This window comes from Sinocyclocheilus anshuiensis, unplaced genomic scaffold, assembly GCF_001515605.1.
Source record: "Sinocyclocheilus anshuiensis isolate Anshui unplaced genomic scaffold, SAMN03320099.WGS_v1.1 scaffold154, whole genome shotgun sequence".
In the NCBI taxonomy this organism is placed as follows: Eukaryota; Metazoa; Chordata; class Actinopteri; order Cypriniformes; family Cyprinidae; genus Sinocyclocheilus; species Sinocyclocheilus anshuiensis.
Genome location: NW_015546101.1, coordinates 1,519,806 through 1,541,347, shown reverse-complemented (window position 1 = coordinate 1,541,347; position 21,542 = coordinate 1,519,806). Strand labels below are relative to the sequence as shown.

Below are 21,542 nucleotides of genomic sequence, written 5' to 3'. Positions count from 1 at the left end.
TGCTTTTTATCACTTAATTAAATTGTGTCATCTGTTATAGGGACTACTGAACAGACATTTAGAAGTTGATTTTAAAATGCAAAGTATTTAAAATTAAAATAAAGCTATGTAAACACTTGCATTTTTACAACACTACAAGTGTGTCCCATCAGGTAATGAAAAGTTCGACACACACTTGTGGTCTTCATGCTCACTTGAACACTTGGGCCAAATACAGGAAATACGTCATTTAAGTAGTCAAGTCAAGTGCAAAGACCACAAGTGTGTGTATTTGGACAAGGCTAAAATTCGCATTTAGAAGATATAAGCGTTCAAAGCTTGCAGTTCGTCACTTCCGCCAAAACGGCTCAACGATTTTTTTGACGTCACATCGTACTTCAGCTTCTCATCAAACTTTCTGTCCAATCAAATGCTCTCTAGAATCCCCTGCACTATAAAATAGACGCTGAAGCCGAAATCGGTCACTTGTCCACAGAATTAGTATTTTCTGTAACGTTACAGTGTAAATACAGCTGGATACTACAGTCTTAATTTCAGGCTGCAAAGCAACAAAATATTATTATTTTGAAGGGGGCGATTCTTTTCTATACCCACTGTATATGTGTATAAAAGGAAACCCTCGTGGTTATTTTCTCTCACCCACCTTTTCATCGGTGCAGACTCTGACCAGCGCATCTCTGGCCTGTAGTTTGCTCTCCAGCACGCTGTAGTCTCCGTCCTTCTGATCGATCTGTTTCCGGTGCGTGTCCACCTGCATCATCAGCTCGGAGTTTCTCTTCTCCAGGCGCGAGCGCGCCGCGTCCGTGCGCTTCACCTGCGTCTGCATCTCGGCCGCCTCGTCCAGCAGCCGCCCGTGTTTAGTGGACACACTCCAGTAGTTAAACGACAGAATGACGATTATCACCAATAACACGATCAGAATGAAGGACGGGAGGCGACCTCCACGTCGATTCGCGCCGAAGCCGATCATCGCGCAATCGAACAGAGATTACGATCCCTCGCTTTGTGTGAGCGCCGCACGTAACTTAAAGAAGAAAAAAACGATTGATGTGGCCACTGCTCTACTAAGTTATCTATCTCGAAAGATTTGTGCTCTTCCCCATTCGGCTTACAGCAACCTTGAAGTGTCCTGAAGTTGGTCACACAACTACTTGACGACTCCACCGGATCCCTTCCGCACAGTTGGCGACTTCAAGCTTTTCCTTGTTTGCATTCATGCGACGCCACTGTCAGCAGATCAAACACAACGGCACACACGGGCGACGTGGCCTATGAGAGCTGATCCTACAGCACTTGATAACGCATTTTTATTCGGTTACGGTCATCTCTGCCGTCATGCTCGTGTGATAAATACACTTCTGAATGCACCGTTCGGCTGTATGTTAGCTATAACCTCGCTAAAGTAACTTAGCATGCGTGAATCTGGTGGAGCAACAGCCGTGCGTTAGCTTCAGTTTAACGACGCGATACCGATTTCTTTTAAACACACAATGACAAACACACAAAGCCAACCCGAAATTGGGCATGTAAACAAATCTATTACCATTAGCAAAAAAGCACTAATAGCCTATTAGACAATTAGCGTTACATCTGACACCGCTAGCAAGGCCTGATTTACAGTATTCTGCACATGCACCTGATATAAAACAACACCGTATAAAGAAAATGAAACGATGCGTTTAGCGCGTCTCTAAATGCATTTCCATGCAGAATAGACTATACATACACCGCTAGCTTTAGAGTTCGCTTGTTCTGTAACTCAACTCCAGCCTTCCTCCTCTGTTCTCGGTCCTGCAGAATGCATGCGCAAACACCGTGTATTTGTATATATACATAAGTAAACGCGTCAGCAAAATATCAGATTTCGTAATCGTGTCCTTATCTCGTATATCTAACCAGAAAACCAGGATGTCTCGATAAAAACCAGAAAAATGTCGTCCAGCGTGTAAGGTGTACAGAGGAGCGTGATTGACAGCTATAACAACCAATCCGTGAACACAATAGTACACTTTAGACGAATCTAATTGGCTGTGGGCGTAACTGCTTCTGTCGTTCAATTTTCATTGGACGCTCGTATAATAAGAGAAGGTATATGGCACTAGAATAAACATTCTCATCATTAGCCAAAACGTAGCATTAATGGGGGAGCCCTACCTATTCCGGGATGTTGCTCATGATGTCTTTTATTTATATATATATATATATATATATATATATATATAATACATTCATTTAATGCCTGAGGTTGATTAAAAATATCAGTTAAGGCTATAAAGTGTAAGAGCCACAGTAAATGTATCTTCAAATGATTTAAACAAGTAGTTGCCATCTAGTGTGACAAATAATCAGCCTCCCTGTCTGATTTACCAAAACTTTGAGCAGAGCAAATACAAAGACTGAGCCTAGTCCAAAAACAAGGATTTTCAGTGCATAATCACAGCAAGATATACCTGAAATAAGCCTGCTCTTTATTTGGGGCCCATTACAAAAAGTCTAAGCACACACAAACACTCAAGAGTCGAGACCCTGTTAGAGTTGCACTTACGTAACTCAATCAAACAAACAATGACTTTGAGGGTCTTAAAATAGTAGTCTATAAAAATAAAATAGGAACAGACGCATTTTTATTTTGCAATACAGAAAATAATTACACACTGAGGTAAGTTGAATAATCCAGCTTCATAAAGGTCTGTCCTGCAGTGGCACACAATGACCAAGTATGTCCAATAATTCACATAACGTTTGCAGAAGCTGTGTATTAAATAAAAAAAAAATAAAAAAAAGGTTTCATGAAGAGGTAAATCCATGTTGTCATCTTCTATGGTCTATTATAGACCCACTCTCCTATATAGCACAGTAGCAAATTCACTTTAACAAATATTTTACTTTTTTTCTGACAATAAAATACAAATATATACCCCTGCAGGTAAACACTCTGGCTTTCTTTATTTTTCTTTTCTTTTATTATTATTTTTTTTTACATACGAGAGAGCATCAACTCTATAATAACTGTTTTTTGTTTTTCAAGAGCTACAGTTTTCTGCTGATGAGAGTTAGGACTTGTCCTTGGCACATATTCAGAGGATTATGAGGAAAAGAGTGTTTGTAGTCCGGAGGGTCAAAGTGTAGTTTCTCTGCATACACTAATGTGGCTTTGAGGCTGGCGTGGAGGCTGATGATCCAGCATAGCAGGGACATCTGTCTGACTGGATCCTCTGGGTGGACGGCGCAAGGTTGAAGACGGGGAACTCAAAGCTCCACAGCTCTGTAAATGCAGGTCTTCATGAGCATGCTTCCTCTGGCTGCCCATGATCTTCTGTGACTGTGTCATCAACTGTGTGAAGGATATGAGAAAAACAAACATCCCCAACGTAATTCAGTTGTGATATTTCACTTTCAACTATTAAAGCATACAGTAAAACTAAATGTATTCATTTCAGGTCATATGGTAAGCATTATATATTATACACAAAAATATGCCAAATTCACCTGATCAATGATGCTTGCACTGAAAATGGCCTCCTCCATGTGTTTCTCATCAGATTTAATAACACATTTAATGCTGTTGACCACCTGCTGGACCTCCGGAGGTAGACTGCAGCTCGAGTGTTCCAGGAACTTGGCCACCAGCACTTTGGTGTCTTTGTAAGTTTTGAGGTCTGCGAGAGACTGTGGCCGTTCTGTAGACATTGAGTGAGGGATGTGAGGTTTGAGTTGGATGTCCACATTTCCACCGTCCTTCTGCTTCTTGCCCCCTCGGCTGCTTTGTTTGGCAGAAGGGTGTCGGGCGCTCTCAGAGAGCTCCATACATGCTGTTCAAAGCAATGCATTAGTATGTTTATTCTAAGAACCATAATTTTACTTGAGAATGAATAACTGTATCTTTTGAATACTGTGTTACAGGGAAAACAGAAATAAGGTGCAACCTTGATCACAGGGAGTCTGTGAGGAGTCCTCAGGTGGATGTTTAGAAGCAGGAGCACAAGGGTCACCTGCAAGTGAAATCACATGCTCAGGTTTCCAGATTGCTCATGGGTTATTAATGACTTAATATGATGCTGTATGATATGATGTGCAAAGATCATATATTTTTCCTCTACCTACAACAAAGCAATGATTGTATAAACTCAAGTTACACATATGTGGTTTTCATAATGAGCTTAACCCGGTTTATTGTCTTTTTAAACCCCAGATAAACTAAAAATTTCCCATTTGTAGTTTTGAAACTGAGTTTGCACTGATTTTAACCCTGAGTTACGAAAGCATGCACTGAAGAAGCTTCAGTCCTACTTTTGTGTCATTATGCACTTCTTCAGTCACAGAACTTTTAGGCATTGCATTTTGTTTCAGCATTTGAAGGAAAAATCTAAATGTCAAACACTGACAGAACAAATCAATTGAGGTAAAAAATTATGATTACCATTGTGGTCCAAAAAATATATATAGGACAAAATACAGTCAGGAATACACTGACATTCAAAAAAAAGTTTTTTATCCAAAATACAGTAAAAACTACAGTAATATTGTGAAACATTATAATTTAAAATAACTAGCCTACTTTTATTCCTGTGATGGCAAAGCTGATTTTTTTGAGCAGCTATTACTCCAGGCTTCAGGGTCACATGATCATTCAGAAATAATTTTAAAATATAATGATTTGGTGCTCAAGAAACATTTCTTCTTATTATTAATATTGAAAACAGTTGTGCTGCTTAATATTCTTGTGGAAACTGTTACTTTTTTAGGATTCTTTGATGAATAGTTCAGAAAAGTTCAAAAGTACAGCATTTATTTCAAATAGAAATATTTTGTAATATAAATGTCTTTCACTTTTGATCAATTTAATAAATCCATATAAGCCCAACTGATGCGCAAGAGTGAGACAAACCGCTATTTAAACAGGTCATGTATTGTGTTTGTCCAATCAATAATATTGACCCTGCAAATAAGAGCATTAGCTTGGGTTTTACAAATGTACAGCGTGAAACATGGAAAAAGCTAAGCTAGGATTCTGTTAAGCTAAGGTTTAGAATGAATGAATGGTTAACAGTTCAGTGTGAAAAACCCTATAGATCCACAGAGAGAAAAAGGACTCACGTACTTCTAGATATGGAAGTACAGGATATGGGTTCACTAGTGGAACGCACAATCCTCGCCAGCTTCCGATACCCTTTGGTGGTTCGGAGTGTGCGGGGCCGCTCACGTTGACTGGAGTTGCTGAGGGCAGAGGTAGCATGGGGCTGTGAGGAAGAAGATGATGGGGACCAGACGCTGAAGCACAGCCGGGTTCCCCGCAGTTGAGCGGTGGGTGAGGGGGTCAGAGCAGAAGCTGCGGTGGCAGTGGAGGTCACTGCTGAGTTGGAAGCACATTGTGATGGTGTGCTTGGAGGGAAAAGAAGGGTAAGCTTCTTATTGGTTCGTTCTCTGTGCTGTGTGCAAGACATGGGTTTAACGCATGTAATCTCCTCCTCAGGCACGTTAACAGCATCGGGAGACAACTGGGAAGAGTGGAGCTTCGAATCCTGCGTGACAGAGGACTCGCTGTGGTCCAGTCGAGCAGGGGTCTGCCATCTCAGGGAAGAGTGGGAGCTGTGATCCAGACTTGTGCAGCTACCGTCAGTAGGTACAATGCGCAAAGTGCCATAAGGAGAGGAATCAGAGTCTTGTACTTCTAGAGAACACATGTCTTCTGAGGAACAGCTGTGATCAGGGATGTCTGCCATCTCAGACACCATAAGGGAAGCACTATCAACAGAGGCTAAGGGAACAGAGACCATATTATCGTACAGACAATGACTGAAGGCTGTTAAATGAGTTAAATGAGTTAAATGAGTGTTTTGTCTGTAGATGTATAATATAATGTATATAATTTATATACAACCACAGTACCGTTCAAAAATTTAAGGTCCGTCAGATTTTTAATGCTTCTGAAAGAAGCTTCCTATGCTCACCAAAGATGCATTTATTTGATCAAAAATACAGTAATATTGTGGAATATTCATTGAATTTAAATAGGAATTCATTTTTAGGCTTGTGAATCTTGTGTTTGCTTGTGTTGCAGTTTGCACATTTACAAAATTGTCAGTTTTCCTAGTCAGTCCAAAGATGTGGTCACATTAGTCAATACCATTTGCATTATTCAATAGATATGTATAAAGCACAGCTCACACAGAAGTCCGTTTCAAACCAAGCAACTTTCTGTTGGTCAGTGACCAACTTGAACATGAGCAAAATCTGTGTGATTTACTTTTTTGCCCTCATGTGAAGCAAAGCAAATTGAGAACTATTATTCCATCAAACATTACAGATGCATTATGCTAATGTGGAAAGAATGTAAGATTAGAAAAAGTCTTTCACACTAAACAGCCCACATATATACACCAAAGAAAGCGAAGACTTCTGACTTTGTGTTTGTTAATAAATATGCTTGCAGCATCCTCACCCTGAGTGCTAAGGCCAGCTGTGGTGTTCCTTTCACACAGACTGGACTCTGTGACCTGTTGCTCAAGACTGGTGGTGATCTGGATGGGAGAAAAAAACATTTTAATTACATTTCTAACAAGCTGATCAATAACGTGTTTAGAACTCAAAGGCTTTTGAGTGTAACCTTCTGGAGAGGATGGTGATTGAAAACGGTCTTACACCTGAGGATGATAACAAACAACTGCAAAAGGCGGAGAATCAGACATCAGAACATCTGGCACTGAGGAGTCTGCTGCAGTCTGACATCTGGCATCACACAGTGCTTTAAAACAACTGTGCCATCTTGTGACCTGCAGGGGGCTCTCTAAGATCACATTTGCACTCCAAACGTCTGCATTATTATGACTGCTCACTGTGTGGTTTCCATAAAAAAAAAAAGATTGGTCCAAAACACATAAACTACAGAGTATTCATCCTATATAGAGAGAGCTTATTTCACAGCACAGAGGGACTTTATAAAAATGTGGAAAATAAGCTGCAGGTTACAATCAGTAGCTATAAATAAAGCTGACTATATCAATTTAAAAATATGTCTTCCTGTCTCTTTCTAGTATTGCTGTTTTCAAAGCTTCTCAGGCTTGTTCAGGTAAGAAATGGCTCCACTGATTGAAATGCCCCTGGTGCTTTGTTCGCAGATGGTTATCAATAGCTTCACATGAGAAAGGTCTAAAATCAAGGAAACCTCTTGGTATTTTATCCCTTTTTAATCAGACTCCTTTAGGTAGCAAACAAAACTTCAAAACACACAAAACATAATCACGGGCTCAGTCGCTGGATTTGAAAGGTTTGGGTGGTTCTTTGTGCATCTCTTTGCAGAGAGGAGAACTTGTTCCCTTTCATCAGGTGAAGAAGAGAAATTTGATGGAAAATCATTGTTCTAAAACAGGCCCTGCTCTCACCGTAAGAAAGCCAAATTCTTTTAAATGGAATGAAATTCCTACCTATATTGCTGATGTGTTCCAGAGAAAATTATAATCCATCATACAAAGGCACTTGTATTAATTTCTTTCAGCCCCTCAAGTGCACCGAAGGACCTTTTGACTGTCGAGCTTTACACAGACAAATGAGTGCAACTGATGAGGAGGAATATTGCTGAATTGGTGTTAAGCTAAAACATAGAGTCTGCATTACTTTAAGACTGAAATACCTGCAAACTAGTACGATCTATAAGAAACCAGGAACTATAATAAAACAGGAAAAGGATCAATGATGTGATGCTCATCTATTCAAAAATACATCAAATGCATACACATACAAAGACTTAAATACACCTCATTCATGATGGGCATGTTTTAATTTCTGAATTTAAATTAATTTGGATTATTTGGGGGGCTATGTGGTGTGTCTCTTGTTAAATGACTCCTTCAAAATTGAACATCAAAATTGTAGCCACCCAAAATGACACTTTCTTTTCGTGAAACATGCTCAAAAAAATCATCTGATATTGTGTTAAATTAAAACAAATAGTCATGCAACTTAATACTAGACAGTAGCCAAATCATCATGCAATATTACAGTAGTATGTAGAAAAGGTGTCACCTGGTTGGCAGGTGTCTGTCCCACGACAGATTCATAGGGTGGTGGCAACTCAGATGGATATAGAACCCCGGGGCTGTTTATAGGCACCCCATAAATAGCACTGAAGGGAGAATGTGGAAAGTCCAGATGCAACCCTCTAATGGAGAGAGATGATAGTAAAACATGATTACAACACTGAATCAATGCTTCAACACATTTGGCTATATTATATTGGTGGGGATGATTTAGGAACAGTGGAAAATGAAACCATTTCCTCTTTATCACAGAGAGTTATATATCCCATTCTTTTAATTAACCAGACTCCCTCTGTCATATAGGAGGGGGAGGAATCTGTGTTTTTTTTTTTCAGTTGTTTCTTGTGTATTACCACATCCTGACACTGATTGTGCTTTGAAGCATTCTTGTTGGGCTGCTCTTGCTCTCAATGTATTTACTGCTTTGTTGACACATTAGTGTGGCCGCGGGCTAAACAGCCTCATCAGCACGTTTTTTATGATGGGATGGTGGGTAGAGTGTCTCACAGTGCGAGACAGAGAAATCAATTGTGGATTTACACCAGGCCATGGGCACTTGTGTTCCATAATATGGATTCTCAGAGCAGTTTGCATTAATACCTGCACTTACACAGCATGATTGTGGATAGGTCCAATTTAAAAAAAAAAAGATGGATGTTTTTCATAATCATTCCATGGGGCAATTTCACAAATCTCTGTGAATCAATCTATTCACAAATGCACAAACCTCTTTCTCAGAGCACAGGATTTGCAGCCAAGCAATCTGAGAACAAACCGTTTCTCAGATAATGCGCAAATATTATGTCATTTCCTGTCAGCTGGGACGTGAGCTGTGTGTCTGTATGTGCGGGTTTACCTCTGGCCCTCCATCACAGGTGTGCAGGTGTACTCTGGGGGGTAGTAGGGAGGAGGGGGGATGGGTGGGATGAACTCGTCGAAATCCAGCGTCTGGTGTAAGATGGTACCATGAGGGGTCATACAGTCCACGCTCAAGGCACGTGCCCTGTGTGGCATGAACTGATGAAAAAGGTTAAAAGAGTGAGTTTAAAAAAAAATAGAACATACACAACTGTTCAAAAGTGTAGGGTCAGTAAGGCTTGTTTATTTTATTTTATTTATTTATTTTTGAAAGAAGTCTCTTATACTCACCAAGATTTTATTCAATCAAAAATACAGTAAATACAGTAATATTATGAACTATTATAATTTTAAATAACTGTATTCTATTTTAATATATTTTAAAATGTAATTGATTCATGTGATGCCAAGCTGATTTTTAGTAGCCATTACTCCAGTCTTCACTGTCACATGATCCTTTAGAAATAATTCTAATTTGCTGATTTGGCATTCAAGAAATATTTCTTATTATTATCAATGTTGAGAACAGTTGTGCTACTTAATATTTTTTGTGCAATCTGTGATTTTCAGGACAGGATCACATTTTTTCAGGATTCTTTAATGAATAGAACGTTCAAAAGAACAGCATTTATTTTAAAAAGATTTTTTTACTGTTACCCTTGATAAATTAAATGTGTCCTTGCTAAAGTATTAATTAAAAAAAAAAAAAACCCTACTGACCCCAAACATTTGAATGGCATTGTAGGCTATTTGATGACCCTCTAATGAAACATTCACCGTATTATACTGTTCTTTGAAGTCAGATAATTTTCATTATGTTCAAATAAGGCAAACTATGAAAACCACTGTGTCCAAAACAATGAAGACTAAAAGTAGGATGTCAGTTGGGTTACAATATAAAAAAAGAAATAAAAAAAAAGACATAAGTAGGTCTGGATATTTTGCAAAGATATGAGAACAGATAGGATAGTTAGGGCCCTTTCTCACCCTGCTGAGACACTTTGGCTAACGAGTTTCATTTTATGCAATTTAACCCTCTGATGCATGAATTATTAAATTGAAAGAAGGATTTTACTTCAAAGCAAAGAATATAATCATTCCAAATCTTATTGTTCCTTCTAATTTTGATGTATTGCGAGAGTTACATAGTGGTCATAATCCCTTTCATCAGCCATGTAGAATTTAGGTTATAATATAAGAAATAGAAAAACATATGACATTAAGAAAAGAGCCATATAGAATGATGAGGAAGGGTCAAAGGTTGTCATCCATGGTGATTTTCAAGAGATATCATTGTGTGAATGGTTAAAGGGATAGTTTACCCGCAAATGAAAATTATGTCATCATTTACTCTCCCTTTCAGAACACAAAAGATATTTTGAAGAATGTGAACATTCACTTCCACTGTATGAACAAAAAAGGCATTTCTCAAAATATCTTTATATTCCACAGAAGAAGAAATTTGGGAATATAAAATTTGGGATGACATGAATGTGAGTAAATGATGACAGTATTTTCCTTTATGGGTGAACTATCCCTCTAAAATTGCTTTTAAAGTTCTATCCATGAATCAGCCGGTGAAAAGTTCAGATGGGTAGAGTAGCTCCTTTTGTGGCATTCTTGCAAGTTCAAGGATAGGTTCAGAACGTTTTTATGATGACAATGCACTTTCCTGTTGATGACTTCTTAGAATATGTGAAGGCTCATCAATCAGAAGGCACTGAAATCATCCTTGAATAGATCAATCTGATCCTTAAAGATCATTAAGAAAGGCAATGACCGTAAATGACTGATAAGTACATCTAGCAACATAAAGGCATTATATCACAAAGCCAAAATCATGATTCAAAATAACCATATATACAGAGATAAGATACAAATGAACAGGTTGTGGTGAAATCACTTAATACAGTTGCAAAGGGAAAAGCTCCATGCAGTGCTTCACCTCATCCCTGCCCTCGGGCCTCTGTTGTCTTTGTACAAGGACTGTGCAGCTGGTAACAGCAATGATTTCTCGCTTTGCCACTCTGTGCCCCGAGTCAAAACTAATCCCACAACTGCTCCAGCGATTCACAGAGCCGCAGCCATGCTAATATAACTCATCTCAATTAATTTCCCTGTGCCCATGCCTCTGCTGCATCCATCCATGAGGCTGTGCAATTTACTGCAGCGCCCATAAACCACACATAGCCCACTCTTAAAGAATGTTAAAACTTTATGTCCCACAAGTTTATTTTCTCTCACATAAAACAGGCTGGCTGAAAAAGACAGATCCCACTGAGCATTGTAACGTCTGTGGTCTCATCCTCATGTAATCTTACACTTAAGAAATTAATAGTATTTCTGACAAATCTGCTTGAAGTACAACCAAATGAGATGAAGACTCTTGTCATAGCATCAGTGGCTTAGAGAACCCTGTTTTATTCTGCATAAGAGAAGAGCTGAATACAACTCTTTGGATGCAAAATAAATGTAATAAATTAATCATGGGTGACAAATGTGCCTGCAGTGGTAACCATAAACCTTGAATTTTGTGTGATGTCATATCCAGGTTGATACAGTAGGTATCAGAATAATGAAAAATTTAATAAAACTTTAATTGAATTACTTAGTGAGGAAACCCATAACATAAGGAAGAGTAAACAATAATTGTCCTACAAATTAAAAAATGTAAGTATACTTAAAGGCCACCCAAATATGTAAATATTAAATAAATAATTTTTGTCATCACTCACTCACCTGCATGTTGTTCCAATCCTGTATGACATTCTTTCGCCTGTGGAACATAAAATAAGATATTTTGAAGAATGTTGGTAGCCTAACAGTTTTGTTTCCATGACTGCCATTATATGGATAAAAAGTACAATGGAAGTCAATGGGAACCGAAACTGTTTGGCTGGCAACATTCTTCAAAATATCTTGTTTTGTGTTCTGCAGCAAAAAGAAATTCATACAGGTTTGGAATGACATGAGGGTCAGAAAATTTTCATTTTTAGGTGAACTATCCTGTAAACTAGTGAAAATGTACATTCAAATAACTTGGAACTGAAGTCTTTGTACATTCAGATATACCCGACAAATATTTTTCAATTAAGAGTTAAGCCTATTTACTGTCATTTTATGAAAGCAATGGGTTTCCTTACTTTAAATAAAGCCAACTAATTTTACAAAGTCCAAGACCACTCTGTTATGACCCCTGCTGGAGAGCCAAAAAAAAGATCGGAAGATCCAAAAATCAGCATTTGTTTCTAGACTTGATTATTTCTTTGATCCAAAAGGAAATCAGGTTACTCTTGGGAAAGTGTCTGAAGACTAAGTCACAGGATATATTTCATGATTTGTTCATATTGCTCTGAATTGTACTTACTGAAAAACATTTTTTAGGTCAATATAAGATGCACTAATGAAATCTGATTAAACTGCCTTTTCTGTCGATGGTTATGTGTATATATTATAGACTATTTTTCTGGCATTTCGCTAATTAAACTTTTACATTTTCACTTGTCTTGATTGTCTGATCTTTTCTCCATGATGTATTGGGAAAATGTAATGTGCATTAACACACTCAGAAAGACGCACACACATTGCGGTATGGATCACACTTACCATCTGTAGTAAATCAGTAGAAACCATTTGCATACAGCACACAGCCGTGGCCAGAGCACACACAATGGTGGAGATAACATTCAGTGCACACACACTGAAAAGCAGCTCCTGGGAGACAGAGAGAGAAATGGAGAGACAGGGATAAGAAGAGAGAGGACAAGAAGGTGTGAATCAAAGAGCAAGAGACACAGAGGGACAGAAGGAGAGTGAGAGAAAGACAGAAAATAAACTAGAGTGGCAATTGTTCTGCTGCAAAAACCTCAGCCTGGCATGAACATTTATTGTTCTGTTTGTCAGAATGAGAAAGCCGCGGAAAAACGGCAGATAGGAAAGAACAAATGTGTGGAAGAGAGAGAGTGGCTATGACATAATGGTTTAAAAGGGATAATGGTGTCACCAAAGTGGGACTTATGCATGGCATTATTGTTCTGCAAAAGCATAAAAAAGCTCAACTAAAAGTTGCAATGTGGAAATTCCGTGTGCAGCCTTAAAAATCCATTCCCATTCAACGACTAGTAAGTCTATTCGATTCCATTCCCACATTCTGATTCAGTTTGATTAGATCCTGATTCAGTTGATCTGATTCCATTCAGTATATTTCATTTACATTGTCTATTGTTTCAATGCTTTTGATGTAAACTTTACAGGAACTTTCTAATTTGGTAAAAACATATTAATTTGAAAAATTAACAATGCCCAAACTATGCAGTTCAACTGCCATTAATATAAGATATGTAATAAACACAACTAAAACGAAGGTTTTAGATCGATAAGAATGTGTGAAAATGTAATAAAAATATATATAACCTTAAGAAAACTTTACTTATAAACTCCCACGAAATACAACATGTATACATCTACCCATATATAATACTACTTATCACTACTTGTGATTCGGTACTGTGTGCAGTCCACGAGGAATTGCAAGAAGTATTGCAAGAAAACACAGGTATAGAGTAAAAGTAAATGAATCTTGGGATTTTAAGAATATCAAACCATAACATATACCATATAGCATAACACATTAACCTAAGCAGGAGCAAATGAGGAAGGCAATGACAGAATTTACAATTTCAGAATTCAGCATGTATCCAGTGTAAATAGTGAGTCATTAGAAGAAAGAGATCACTGAAAGAAAAAACAAAGGAAGGTCACTGGCACTGTTCGAAATTCTACCAGACTGAGCTGGGTGGTAGTTCTGCCTCCATAAAAATGTTACTTACATTCAGTATATACGACAGCCCATCACACACACCTGCTATCCGAGCCCTGTCTGATATCTCGTTGTGACAAGATGGAGTGTATGTGACCCAGTGATGTCCTCAAGGAAAATGCTGAATTCTTAAATGTGCACAAGCCCTTTAGGTGAAAGGAGCCCATCCTAAGAGGACCGGACAGGCCTAACCACTTCTACATGACTGTACAATCATCTAACCCCCAGAAAAGGCCAAGACCCGCTCTTTGGGGGCAGTGGATGTGTTTATACAAATGCACACAAAGAAGCTCTGGAAAGAAGAGACTCACTCTAATGCATTTTGTTTTTTGGTTTAGTTTTAAAATGTTATATCCATTTTTAAAATGTTTTAAATTATATATCAATATATTATTCATTTGAAAAACAATGTTTAATGACACACTACACCAGTACACAAAACTTGCTTCATTTCAAAACAGACATCACTAATGATAAAGTAATGATAACTTGCAGTTCAGTAAGTGCAGATGTTGATTCAGTAATCACTCTGACTGATTCAGTGAGTATATTAAGTGAAAGATTCATCAGACTGATTCAAAGTCATTTTGAACAATTCATGAAAAGAAGAGGCATTTACTCATCAATTGAACTACACTTGTTATGCCCGTACATTTGTTTTTGTATGCAGCTTGCGAATTCTTCTTAACAGAAAGATGTTTTTTCTAGCCTTTATTTTATTCAGACATTAAACTTACACTGGGTAAAATATGATTTCTGTTGTTGTGCTGTAGATTCAACAGTAGTGGTGAAATGTGGCGATCAAACAGATCAAGACAATGCCTATGCACCTCCTAGACAACATCTAATGTTATGACTGGACTAAATCTAGGAGGATGCAGAACTAGCCCGTGGGGTTGTGTTCCAGTAAATCTAACAGAGGTACTAGGTCAGCTCCACTGAGAAACACCTGCTCTTCTCATTTTGAGCCAGCAGTGCTAACACTTGTCTCCCTGACGACAAGCAGAACAAAAAAACTGTGATGAAAGTGCATGCCTGTACCTTACCACCTTCATTCTGATAATACATTCATTCAGTTCTTAAAGTTGATGGGACATGGAACTATTTCTTGCATTCACTTAATGTTGATGAGGGTCTAAACCAGTTATCTGAGTGGTTGCTGGACTGCAAACTGACATGATAGTACTGACATGTCACTGACAAACGCCTTAAGGTATTATACCTCAAATGAGTCCTGAAGGAAAACGAGTGTGTCATTATGACATACACCAGTGGGATATAATGGCCCTTACAATGAGGGAGCCACATGGTATGATATGCCAATGAGTCATAACATTAATTGCTCCTATGGTCTTTATAGGCATCTCAGTTGACCTGACTGGCCATGAAAAGACATAAAACCTTCAGACATCAATAAGAGCATTAAAATGTAAATCTTATTGATGCTTCATAACTCCATCTGAGTAAGTGCTACCGATATCATATTCATCAACAGTCAAATATTAAGGGTTTGCCTCTCTTTTTGTGTGTGAATCTTTTATATTTCGGCAATGTGTGAGGCTGGCTGAGGGAATTCATTTATATAGTCCACTGTTGTTATTGGTGATTAAAACTAAAACTATTAAAAATGGTTTTCAGTAATTGAAATAAAGATAAAATAAAACAAAATATAAATATTAGATGAAAAACGAATTTAAACAAAAAAAAATGTTTCCTTGGCAACTAACTGAAATAAATACGTTTCAGTTGAAGAACTAAAATAACTCAAATTAAAAGTAAAACAAAAATAAGGCTTAATAGAAATATGAAAAAACAACAACAAAATAATAAAAATTACAAAAGCACAACAAAATGATTAATGCTAAATTGAAAATATTAATATAATTCATTTAAATATTATAATAGTATTTAAATGATACTAAAATAACACTGATATAAATCTCTTTTTACTTTCAATTCAGAATTTGTGTGTAACCAGCTATTTTCATTCTCAGCAAGGTAAAGATAGTTTCACTGTAATTTACACTGTAGAATTAATCAGCACACTTAATAAAATACAAATCATCTGAACTGAGACATTACATTTATAATGTCACAAACACACAAAGACTCACAAATACAAAGTCTGTACAGAGAAAGAAGATTTTACTGTGTTTTTCTAAGTTTGAAATAATGAAAACATGTAAAGAAGCATTTATAAGCAAGCGTTTACAAGCAAGTGTTTGTCTTGATTTCATAAAGAGTGGCAATTGCTTTGTACAAGTAAATGTGTAGTTCACCACAACCCGTTTCAAAAGCTGCCAAATGCGCCGAGATCATGGCTAGCATGAGTGAATTGCTTAGACACTGGAAAGGGAACCAGCGGCGAGCGCTAATTGAAGATGCATAACTAATGATGACTGAGTCTCATCTGCATATCAGAGAGAGACCCACAGTGCAACATGAAGAGACGTGTCCAATAAGGCAGACGTTTTCGGAAATAGCGTGTAATTCTTGCTCTGCTAAATGGTTCAAATACTCTCTAAAATTCAAACGAAAAAGTGTTTGAAAATGGAGAAATCCCTGGAGGAACCCAGCAAATGTGCATGGGAGCGGAGCCAAAAAAAAAAACTTCTCCAGGCTATAAGTGCGATATTTTACAAATGTATTCCTCAAAAATATAATGTGAAAATTCTTGGTGCTCAAAAACAACATTTAAAGCCAAATAGCAGAACAAGAGTACAAATCAAAACCATTAAAATGTCTCTGTATATACTAGAAGAATAACACAATCCCAGAAATAAGCATAGCATCAAAAAATGTAGGATTGCAAAGCGACCCATGTTAATTTACTAAAGGAACACTACAATATTCATAACACTGAAAACTTACTCATCATATAGCAGGTACTTTTCGTCCAAGGTGACTTACAGTGCCATTCCTGCAGGGACCATACCCTTGGAGTGACTTGGGGTTAAGTGCTTGTCTACAGGTATAATGGTGCCAGAGAAGATTGAGGTCTCAAGATCTCTTGTAGTTCTACATCAGCCCTACCTGGGTCTGAACCTGCAGATTTTTACTGCAAACTCGAATTACAGCACACCATACTCAAATCTCTTAGTACTTTACAGTGCAATCCATTCAATTTCTACTCTCTCTTACTCAGACTGTGTATACAATCCTTAATAATATACAGCGTACACTACCGTTCAAACACTTGGGGTCAGACAGAAAATATTTTATTTTATTAAACTGATCAATTGTGATAGTAAAGACATGAATAATGTTACAAAAAGATTTCTATTTCAAATAAATTCTGTTCTTTGGAATTTTCTATTCATAAAGTTATCCTGAATCCTGAATATTAATCAGCACAATTGTTTTCAACATTGATGTTAATAAGAAATGTTCCTTGAGCACCAAATTAGCATATTAGAATGATTTCTGAAGTAATGGCTGCTGAAAATTCTGCTTTCCCATCACAGGAATAAATTACATTTTGAAATATATTAAAATAGAAAACAGTTGTAATAATTGTAATAATATTTCACAATATTACGGTTTTTGTTTTTGCCATATTTGTAGCAAATAAAAGCAGCCCTGATGTGCATAAGAGATGTGCAAAAATCTTACTTACCCCAACCTTTTGAACGGTAATGCACAGTACTGTCCCTAAGAAGATGCTGTCGGGTACTACACTGTTGTCTCTAGTGACACTACCATTTGATTTATTCTTAAATACTTTTTATCGATAATGAGAGTTTTTAATCTGGTTAATTACATAAGATTAGAGATTTTCAAAACAATATATGCATGCTTTCAAATCTAATACAAATTCAAAAACATTGTGTATCATCAAAATGATAAAATAATGATCATATACCTGTCTAATGTATTTAATTGTTCTTATTTACTTGTCTAATCAAATATTCATTAACTGAGGCAAATTAGAAAAAAAGTCTAATTAGAATGATTTAAAAAATATCTTAATACTGGAATATCAAATTGATAGAAGAGGCTATTAAACAATGTAAAGAAAATTATCTGGCTATTTTGATGATGTTCTGAAATCAATTCCAAACATCATATCTCATTTATTTTGTTAAAAGATACAGATACCAGGATGTTACAGACACCTACATGTACACACACACACACACACACACTATGATACCTTCAGACGGAGACGTATGGTGTTGCAGTCCCTCAGCGGGTTGAGTTTAAGCGTATCTCCCAGATTATTACAGGTGGATCTCATGTGCTCGAGCTCACAGCAGACACACACACCGTCACTGTCAAATTTAATCTGCAGAAGGACAGAAACAAACTGGTTTCAGCTTCATGCAAGTGAAATGTTTATTTCTGCATAAAATGGACAGTAAATTGTGTGACTGCTCAAGGTAAAAACAAACACGAAAACAGGGCAGGCCAGGCACAATTGTAACACACTAAATTCCTTCCATCAGAAGCGCATTACAATGATGACACTTGTTCAGGAGATGTCAAATAGAGTTCCCTGTCTGCCTGAAAGAAGCAGGATCATATTACCCCTAGAGAAATTGTCAACAAAAACTAATTTCGAGGTATATCCAAAAATTCTTCTGCGTCTTGATGGCATTGAATTTAAACATTTTTGATAGTTAAAAGTTATCATAAATGACAAATATTAAGTATAGCTGGCAGCTAGAAGGCAGGGTCATATTTATAATATATATAAATACACAAATTAAATTTAAATCTTTTTCAATGTGTACACCTTTACCACATTTTTTTTTTCACAACAAAAAGTAGCTGCATATTTGTGGAAGCTTAATGTATTGAAAAAGGAAGAGAAATGAGCAAGTCTTCCACATTAATAAGGCTCATATTCTTGAACTGAACAGTATTAGCCCAGTCATACATGTTTGTTAAGAAAGATCTTAATAAAGCCCATACATGGTGGTCCAGCATTATAAATGCTTTTTGTGTTAGACTGAAACTAAGTCGCCATTTGACCGATATTGCACAAAAGCAATGTGTGAACTTTGCAAGCAGGGGTTAATTGAATGGGGGAAACAACTTCATTAATATTTCAGTCATGGCGGGATCATGTCTCTGAGGAGATGAGCGTTCAGTAGTAGGCAGAGAGGAGAGATGCTTTAATCCAACATGCTAATCCCTAAATTAGGTGGAGTAGAGACTGATGGAGACAGAGGTCTGTCTTTAGGTCTGGTCTAAACCTGTAGACAAAGGGAAGGATAATTACCTGACCTGTTTTTTTGCACAACAGCACCAGGTGAGAACTGCCATTGAGTTCTCAATGTCATGTTTCCATGACGACAGGTGATTAAAACAGGGTTTTGCGTCTGTTAAATTATGGAGAATTACTGGATGATTATGAAGGAGAGGACAATAGAAAGATCACCATGTTATTAATTCCTATTGATTTTTTAAATTAGTATCTTGTGAGACAAAACTCCCCACTGTAGATTTAACGAAACTTCAAATGCTTGGTGATATCTAATATCCATTTGCTGGAGAAAAAAAAAAAGAAAAGAATACAAAAGAAGAGAAAAGAAAAAAAAGAAAAAAGGGAAAAAAGTCATTATCTATATATATACAGTAATTGGGATAAAAATTGGATAGTTTCCCACTGATTTCACATGCCAAAAAATGTCACAATTTAAGCTTCTTTTCATTACACTAGGAGAAAAAGTGTGATCATTTATATTTGATTATATGAATGTATGATTTTATATCAACCACAGTGATTTCTTCACAGTAGACAAAATGATTGAAATCACCTGAATATTTCATCTGTATGACACATTCAATTGAGCTCATGCCACATAATGTCGTGTGTGCTCAATCCTTTGTGAGATGAATCATTAAAGCATTTTCAGGTTCCATTTCAAAGAGCCATCAACACTTTCACTGTGCATTCATCTCAAAAATGTCTGATCATTATTTATAAAGCAAGGTTGTTGTTTTTTCTTTTCATCAGAGTGTGTTCTTCCGACTGACTGCCCACTACACAAGACAGTTACTTTCAGTTTCTAATTACCACTGAACTGAATGGACATTAACTCACTGTTGAATCACAAAATATAAAATAGCTTTGCCATTAAGCTGGATTTTCATGTTTTAATAAATATATACTGATGTCAGAAAAAAAAGTCTACAACAAAACCTGAATGCTTGAATATGTTCAGTTGAAATTCTACAAATAAAAAACATACATTTTATTGTATGTATGTTAAAACAGAAGCTTGTGTTGAAAATGCAAGCCACAAACATAGATCACTAATACTAGAATGAAGCTAAAATAAAAGCCGCCATCCATACACTGAAAACCAGTCATGCATTTAATTGTGTTTGAAACAAACAAATAAGAATTTCTTGGTGATTAATGTACGCAGAGATATGGATGCCGAATTATTAATAACCCTAAGATCTTCAACTAAACTCCATTGTTTCAGATACGGTGGATTTTGTGCTGTGCTTTATTACAAAAAAAACTGCATTACATGTATCATGTATGCTCATTTACCACTAATTCTGAATACTACGAATCATCTGATCATTTAGTTATTTATTGTTTCCACATCAGGCGGATAAATTGTGAGCTGAAGAGGGGTGTCCAGTTCTGGATAACAGAAATGGGGGAAGCCGTGCTGAGCTGTTATGCTGCGCTGGGCCAGCACTGGACCCACTGTAGAGCTGATAAATCAAACTCATTAGAAAGCACAACAAAGACTGACTGCTGTATTAATCTCCTAAAGCCTTCATTCAAAGAACACAATGGGCAGCACACAAACATACTGTGGCATTCATTGAGGATATCCTTCAGTATCAAAAACAACAATTTAGAGGTATTATGATTTTCCATAAAAATAAGAGAAATTGGCTTTTTAGATTTCATATTTTAGATCTAGATTTAGTTTTAGTTTAGATTTAGCTTTAATTTACAGCTTTCATATTGACAACTGTACCACAGTAAGAAAACAGAATAAATGTCCATGATGCATTCATTATGTATTCTCATATTCTAATAACATCACAAGAATTTGTTCCTTTCTAGCAAAGGCAAAGTGATCTTGTTACAGGACATTCGGCACTAGCATGGCTAATGTATGTGAATTGACTTCCACTGTGATGCTCACCCACTACCATTCACTTGACTGCCGGACAATTGATGATTATGAATTTTCTATTTTGTTTTACGAGAAAACCCCTGAGAGCTTCGGCAGCCGATCAGGCAGCCATTTTTATGAGGACAAAGGTGGTGGGTGTTAATATTTATTTCTGTTCCAATAGAATATTACAGGACATAAAAAATGGGTCCCGGCAGACATTCTTATTCTCTCTGCCTTAGAAACTGGTTGTTGAGCTAATTTTACTGAGATCTTGACAAGGGCATTGTGTTAATGAATGATGCTCTTGGGAGCTATAATTGCTCAATGGATTGATTATTTAGTGACAGGCTAGTTTTGAGTGGATGATAAAAAGACACAGGTTTAGGACTAAGCTATTTTCACTAAGCTATTTTGGACATAAGAATCTATTTAAAGGGGTCATATGATGCAATTTCAATTCTTCCTTTCTCTTTGGAGTGTTTCAAGCTCTTGGTGCATAAAGAAGATCTGTAAAGTTGCAAAGACTAAAGTCTCAAATCCAAAGAGATATTCTTTATAAAAGTTAAGAGTCAACCACGCCTACCAAAAATGGCTTGTTCTAACACGCCCCCACATGTCTACGTCAAGATGTGGGAAGATTTGCATAACGCCGCCCAAATGTTCACACAAAGAAAGGCGGCGTAACTTTTATTCTCGCTGTAGTATTGTTGTTGCCGCCGCCGCCATGTCGTGAAG

The 21,542-nt window shown here is 37.0% G+C and overlaps 2 protein-coding genes across 4 annotated transcripts in view; both read right to left on the bottom strand.

The window, feature by feature from the left end:
• Nucleotides 1-1,992, bottom strand: part of golm2 (golgi membrane protein 2) — a 14,978-nt gene extending 12,986 nt beyond the window's left edge. Inside the window, exon 1 of one of the 2 annotated variants that reach the window (XM_016502089.1) lies at nucleotides 644-1,992. In XM_016502089.1, the coding sequence (XP_016357575.1) occupies nucleotides 644-970 (327 nt within the window). In that variant the 5' untranslated portion in view covers nucleotides 971-1,992. The remainder of the gene's footprint in view (nucleotides 1-643) is intronic. The other variant, XM_016502090.1, reaches the window with a different exon arrangement.
• A 717-nt stretch (nucleotides 1,993-2,709) lies between these two features.
• Nucleotides 2,710-21,542, bottom strand: part of LOC107700443 (protein FAM189A1-like) — a 19,736-nt gene continuing 903 nt past the window's right edge. Inside the window, exons 2-10 of one of the 2 annotated variants that reach the window (XM_016502087.1) lie at nucleotides 17,867-17,998; nucleotides 12,501-12,608; nucleotides 8,893-9,053; nucleotides 7,999-8,158; nucleotides 6,443-6,521; nucleotides 5,102-5,758; nucleotides 3,927-3,992; nucleotides 3,490-3,812; nucleotides 2,710-3,334 (exon numbers count right to left, since the gene is read on the bottom strand). In XM_016502087.1, coding sequence (XP_016357573.1) covers nucleotides 3,119-3,334; nucleotides 3,490-3,812; nucleotides 3,927-3,992; nucleotides 5,102-5,758; nucleotides 6,443-6,521; nucleotides 7,999-8,158; nucleotides 8,893-9,053; nucleotides 12,501-12,608; nucleotides 17,867-17,998 — 1,902 coding nt within the window. In that variant the 3' untranslated portion in view covers nucleotides 2,710-3,118. The remainder of the gene's footprint in view (nucleotides 3,335-3,489; nucleotides 3,813-3,926; nucleotides 3,993-5,101; nucleotides 5,759-6,442; nucleotides 6,522-7,998; nucleotides 8,159-8,892; nucleotides 9,054-12,500; nucleotides 12,609-17,866; nucleotides 17,999-21,542) is intronic. The other variant, XM_016502088.1, reaches the window with a different exon arrangement.